The sequence below is a fragment of the Numenius arquata genome, chromosome 6 (assembly GCF_964106895.1).
Source record: "Numenius arquata chromosome 6, bNumArq3.hap1.1, whole genome shotgun sequence".
NCBI lineage: Eukaryota > Metazoa > Chordata > Aves > Charadriiformes > Scolopacidae > Numenius > Numenius arquata.
The window spans coordinates 55,074,195-55,080,511 of NC_133581.1; the positions used below are offsets into that span (position 1 = coordinate 55,074,195).

A 6,317-nucleotide genomic window follows, 5' to 3' on the forward strand; every position below is an offset into this window, starting at 1 on the left:
GTAAGTGTTAAGACTGAGTGAGAGCAGTTGGGTTCTAGCTAAAAAACATCGGTCATGGGCTTCCTTCAACACAGGTCAACTCTTGGGATTATAACTTCTTGCCTGGGATTATAACCAGCAGGGCTCACTGGTGTCCAGCAGGCACGAGATGAGCTCAAGGTCCCCAAAGGTAGCCCTGACATGGATTTCAACCCATGACGGCATGCAAGAGGGTACCAGTGACTCGCAGTGGGACACGCTGCTGTCAGGACCGGGGTGCAGAGTCCACACAGAGCACAGCCACACCAGTTCAAAGTACCTTCCACCCCTCATCCGTGAGGACCAACACAGCCTGCTGGCAGCACGTCAAGCGCTGACACAGCCGAGGTGGCCCTGGGCAGCAGGCACCGACGGCATCACTCTGGGACCCTGCCTGACCACGGGGAGAGTTGCTTTTCTCCAGCAGAGGCAAAATGCGAAAGGAGGAATAGCCCCAGCCTCTCAGCAGCAGATAAACTACCCAGGCATCCCGCTGCAAACACAGCTTTTATATTTCCACACACTGGCCAGCCCACTCGGTTCCTGCCAGCCCCTGTCCCCTGTCCGCCACAGAAGGGACTTCCAGGGCTCAGGGTTCCCCAGCATCTGAGGCTGCCAAAGGGACTGATATCCCAAACTCACAGCACCCAGCTCATCTTCAGCTTCTAACTTTAAAAAAATATAAATTCCTTTAAGTCTTGAAAGAGAAATTTCTCAAATGTGTTCTCATTTGAATTATTTTCCTGCCTTGATTTGGGGAAGTTTTGTAATGTTGTTGCTTGGATTTATTTCTTTATAATATAGGGATTACTTTTCTACAGGGCAGACATTTCACCATCTACAAAGCTTTATAATTGCCCCCTCTGGAAAATTTTACAATACATGGCAGGCCCCGGTGCCACCTCTGCACCTGAGCAATATTCATTTGCAAGTAGCCTCAAACCTTTTACAGGCAGCACCATCTCCACCATCCCCTCAAGCCCCAATTAACCCTTTGGGAGCTAAGGAGTCAGAAGCTGCAGCACATCACCTTTTCACCCACAGTCAGTCCCCACAGCATCACCTGACCTGGGGGCACTCCGGGTGACTGGCCACTGAGACCAAGTTGTGGCCTCGCTTCCCAGCCCAAATGACCCAGTCAGCTTTTTCCTCCACCAAGCGTCAAAGCTTCAGCAGAGACAGGTCCTCAAAATCAGACTGACCTCTGTCCACAGACCAGAGCATGCCTCTGCACAAGGATGTGAATCTTCTCATGCTGAGGAGAGGACTCAACCTGGGTCAACGATGTCTACGTGAGATCCTTAGCTATTTCCCTACTACAAAAGGGGAATCATGGTTTTATTTTACTAGGAAATAGAAACTCTAGTCCAGGAGAATGCAAAAGCCAACAAGCAGTACATTGGGTCTGTCAACAGAAGAGACCTTTAGAAGAATGTTATCTGGTTATTTTGACTTAACCATGTCAGCTAATATTTTAAAATATGACTTATTCTAAAGATAGATAAAGATAGATACTCTAAAGATAGATTTGTCTGCAAAGATGAAAGGTTACATTTCATTATCAGCCTTCAAATGTCAACCAACAGCTCTAAGAGTATCCAGTACCCTTGTAAAATTTTACTTCCATCTGTTCTCTTTGATGCAATCTTAACTTTCTTTTAATGCTGTTGGAAGTCATTTGGACATGGCAAAATCCTGACTCTTCTCTCACGTAGCTACAAGGATAGATTCCTTTATTTGGGCAAAAGTCATTCTTGTCTTCGTGTGTTTGTGTAGCTACAAAAAAACTCACGAAACACATCACACTAGGCAGACAGTAAGCTGACAGAAGTTCATTTACTAAGCAAATAAATCTCTCCCTCTCTTCCAACAGCTAGGCTAAAGATTAAAGTCATACTATTGTTTTAAAAGCATAAACCTCTAAAGAATCATAAGGCTGATATTACATAGATTTATACCCATGACAAGGGGAGTTGCCATGTAGCCAAAGGCTTACACTTTCAACAAATTGCTCTGGACTCTTAGCCCCATCTAATACCTATATGCCAAAACAATAAATTATAATAGCATATGTCCAGCTAAGAATTTCAGGTGCAGGAATGTTAAGCCATGGGAAGTTTTCTGGGCATCCAATTATGTGTATAAATTTGAGATTCTAGGTATGCATTCACAACATTTTAGAAGAAAAGCAAACTGTGCATGTTTAACGGTGGAAGAGAAGTGTCTATAGGTAACGTGGAGACCTGCATGTAGTCAGTAGATTAGTCACAGGAAGAATCTTCCTGCTGAAGGCGTCCCACATCTCAGTTACAGATGGCAGCTGCTATTCCAGGGCCTCACATACCCATGGTACTTATTATAATAACAAGGGGGCTGGTTACTATTAATTTCCGATGGAAATTCCTCTGCATTTAGTTTTACAAACAATATTGAGTCCCTTTCAGTCCTGGACTGTTGTGTAGCACTTCCGCGAGCTCTTTGGAGTCTGACACTTTCCACGATAAAGCGCAAGGGCCAAAAGTCTCTCTTTACAGCAAGTAGCTTGGTATCTGTTTATAAAACAAGTTCTATCCTGTCTGCTATTACTATTTGTACAAAAATGACTGCAAGAACACCACAGCTCGGCTTTAAAATCATCTCTACAACCCAAGGTCACTCCCCAAAAGATCCTTCTCCCCAGCTAGTCCCAACAGCCTTCAGGCATCCAGTTGACTCTCTCCAAATACCTTGTACAAATGCTGGACCACCTCCTTTCACTCCAGTCCAATATAAGCTTTAACATAAGCCCCTGTTTTTTAGCCCTACAGGTGACCAGCAATGCACTTTCAGCAGTAATCAGGCAAACAGAAGTCACCCAGAGAAAGAACTAGGATGACCTTAAAAGCATGCCAAAGCAGAATGGTTATTTATACCTCCTAACACCAGGCTCCCACCAGGAATAAGTGAAATCCAGTCTACTCACATTTTAAATCAAATCTACTCAAGCTTTAACTGCACTGATGATCAGTAGTTCAGTGGAGCTATGCACAGAAGCAACGTTTCAACCTTTTATTATTCCCAGCACTGTGCGGAAGCGTGCAGGGGGGAAGCACGCACAGGTTTTAAGGTGATCCCAAGCAAATGGTAAACATCACCATACTGTTTTCTGTTAAAAAAAAATAAATAAAACCTCAGCACCACTCACACATCCCCTTAGTTCAGTACAAGTAAGGACCAAAAGAAATGCCTAACTTCTTATTTTTGTATTTTGGTTTTAAAGTTTCATCGTTTCTATTTCTGGCATATCTCTAAAAGAAGTGGATGTTTTGAAAATGTGCTATACATTGTAGAGCTCAAGTCAGAAATAAAGAAACGGGGATGTTTTCACAGCATTCAGGAAAGTCAAGCAAACTTAATTCCAAGCCAGTCCACTTGGCCACAGCACAACAGACAAGGAAAGAAAAACTAAGTTACCTCAAACTGAAGTAGTGACATTGGAGAAGTGCAAATAAACTTAATCGGGAAAGAAACCTACAATACCCGCATCCTACAATGTAAGTGTCCTCTCCGTTTCTGAGCAAGAAAGCCTAGAAAAAAATAACTCTCCCCTTCAAAAAAAAAAAAAAAAGTTTTGCCGTGCTCAAACTGAGCATCCCTCACTTTGTGCCACATACCCAACGCGATAACGAAAACCTCTTCGGCTGTAGGACGCTGGCATGAGTTGTACCATCGAAACTACTCTGGATAACACTATCTATCACATGGGCGCCAACAACCAAATAATCGGGTCCGAGCCGCGTACGTGTGCGGGGAGGGGGTAAGAGGCTTTTCCCTCCACCTGAAACAACCCCGCAAAGGAAAGTCATGGTCAAGGCGGTCCCCGCTCTCCGCAGCTGGGGCGAGCGGCAGCCAGCCACGGGGGGCAGCCGGGCTCCCAGGTGCCGCCCGCAGCCCCCCGGTGGGCTGCGAAGCGATGCCCGGTGGCACGAGCGAGGGCCTGGCCTGCGCTCGGCAACCGAGGAGCCCGGCGAAGACCCCGCAGGGGGCACGGCGGCGAGCCGCCCCGCAGCGCTGCCGGCACCGGCGGGGCGAGGGACTCGCAGCGGACAGCCCCGCTGCCGCCTTCTAAGCAAGACCTCCGCAGCCGCCCGCCGCCGCCGGCAAGGGCTGGCGAGCGACTGCCCGCCGCGGGCATCCTCCGGGCAGCCCGCGGTGCCTCCGCCACCCGGAGCCGTGCTGCGGGGACAGCCCGGCGGGGCTGCCTGTGCCACAGACACCCGCGGAGAGCGAGGAGGGGACAAGTGGGGGGAGCCCGTGGAAACTTTTCCACCGGGTCCCACCGGCAGCCGCGAGGCGGGCGGGTCCGGCCGGGAGCCGGCGCCGGGGGGCGGGCGGGCCCCCTTACCTTAGATCGCTCCTTCACGTAGTACTTGCCGAGCCGGCTCCCGCAGTACATCACCAGCCGGTCTATCAGCGTGAGGAGGAAGTTGATGGCCTCGCAGCCCTCCTCCGTGCCCCCGATCCACTTGATCTGGTCGCCGCGGAGGTGCCGCTTAGCGACGCCGCGGCTGGGGCCGGCCAGCTGCCCGTCGGCCAGCTCCCCGTCGCGGTGCATCCGCTTCACCCGCTCCAGCACGCAGTCCCCCACCACCTCCCCCAAGAAGTTGTCCAGGTAGCAGAAGCCGATGTCGTGCAAGCAGGGCACGACGTACTCCAGGGCGATCCTCTCCAGGTCCAGCCTCATGATGTGCCCCAGCGGCATGGCTCCGCGGGGACGGGCGGCGACGCTGTCCTGCCGGCCCCCGCGTCGGGAGGCGATACCGGCCGGGCCGTCGCCGGCTCCAGGCCGAGCCGGGCAAGGGCTCCGCGGGGGCGCGGGGCCGGGCGAGGCGAGGCAAAACTTTGGGCTGGGCTGCGCTCCGCGGCGGCGGTGCTGCCCGGAGCCCCGAGATGCTGCTGCTGCTGCTGCTGCTGCTGCTGCTGCTGCTGCCGCTGCCGCCGGAGCCCCAGCAGCGTGCGGGAACCGCGCCCAGCAGCCGCCACCCGTTGAATAGGCCGCGGCGGCAGATGGCCCCGCCGCGATTAACGCGCCGGCTACGTGCGGGATGTGTGCTCGCGCCGCGCCGCCGCACGTGGGAGGAGCCCGCCCCGCCGCGCGCCTCGCCCCGCCCACTCCCCGCCCGCCACGGCCCGCGCAGCCAATCGAACGCCGCGGGAGGCGGGGCCAGACCGGGGAGGGGGGAACGAGCGGCGGGGGTTTCCACACGTGCGCGCGGGGGGCGGGGCCTAGGGTCCCCGCGAGCCCCACCCCCCGGGGAGTGGGCGTGGCCAGCGCCATTGAGGAATTCTCCCCTCGCATGTCGGCGGCGAGGTGTCCCGTCCCCCCCCCCACCCCCGCCCCGAGCCGTCCCGCAGCCGGGCAGGGGGTACCCGCACCCCGCATCTGGGGCTGTTGGACTGGGCCAAGTGGGGTTTGGAAACGTCCACCCCCCGCCCCGGGCTTTCTCCCGCCGCAGCGGCGGTTTCAGCACCAGGCAGAAGTATTTCCCTGGGCGGCAGGTACAGCTCTTCCAGGCGAGGAATGCACTAGTTTTTTAAAAAAAGTTTTACATACTAAAATATCTAGTTCTAGTAAAATATGTATTCTCCTACTTATTTACCCCCAAGGGCCCGCCGGGTTGGGTGGCTCTGCTGGCAGGAAACACCCCCCGGGCTGTCAACTGCCCGAGACAACTTGAGCGACGAACCGTGACAAACTCCGTTCCTCGCTTCCGAGCGGGAACGCGCCTTTCCCCGGCGTTTTTCGGTGACACCGGGCGGCCGCGAACCGCCACCCCGCTGCCGCTCTTCGGTCTGTCCCCGACCGGACCGCTCGCGTTCACTTAAAGATGCTTCATAAGAAGAAAGAAGTAAATAACTAATAACAACACGCAACGTGCCCGCGACTTGCTGAACAAACAAAGCAAGCCTCCACAGGAACCAAAACTGAAGCAAAAACGCGCGGCGGAGGGAGGCGGTCTGCGGCCAGGCCGGGCTGGGAACCCTGCGGGACGGGGCGTCCGTGACCAACTCCGTGTCGCTGAAGTTACCGACATCACGCCCCACTCTAATTTCGCCACTCCGCAGCCGCCCGTGTGACGCGGGCATCCGTCCCGCACGGCGGCCACCGGCGGTGTCCCACTCCCGCCGTGGCACCGCGTCCCGCGCAGCCCCGCGGTACGCGTCCCCTCCCCCTCCGCCCCCGCCAGCACCGCTGCCGCCGGGAACGCGGGCTCCGCCGCCGCCCGGGATCCCCGCAGGACGCGGGATGCGTGTGTCCG

At 54.7% G+C, this 6,317-nt stretch overlaps 1 protein-coding gene across 1 annotated transcript in view; it reads right to left on the bottom strand.

Annotated features, from left to right (window-relative positions):
• Positions 1–5,048, bottom strand: part of EGLN3 (egl-9 family hypoxia inducible factor 3) — a 28,031-nt gene extending 22,983 nt beyond the window's left edge. The window contains exon 1 of the mRNA XM_074149411.1: positions 4,403–5,048. Coding sequence (XP_074005512.1) covers positions 4,403–4,759 — 357 coding nt within the window. The 5' untranslated portion in view covers positions 4,760–5,048. The remainder of the gene's footprint in view (positions 1–4,402) is intronic.
• Positions 5,049–6,317: the final 1,269 nt, after the last annotated feature.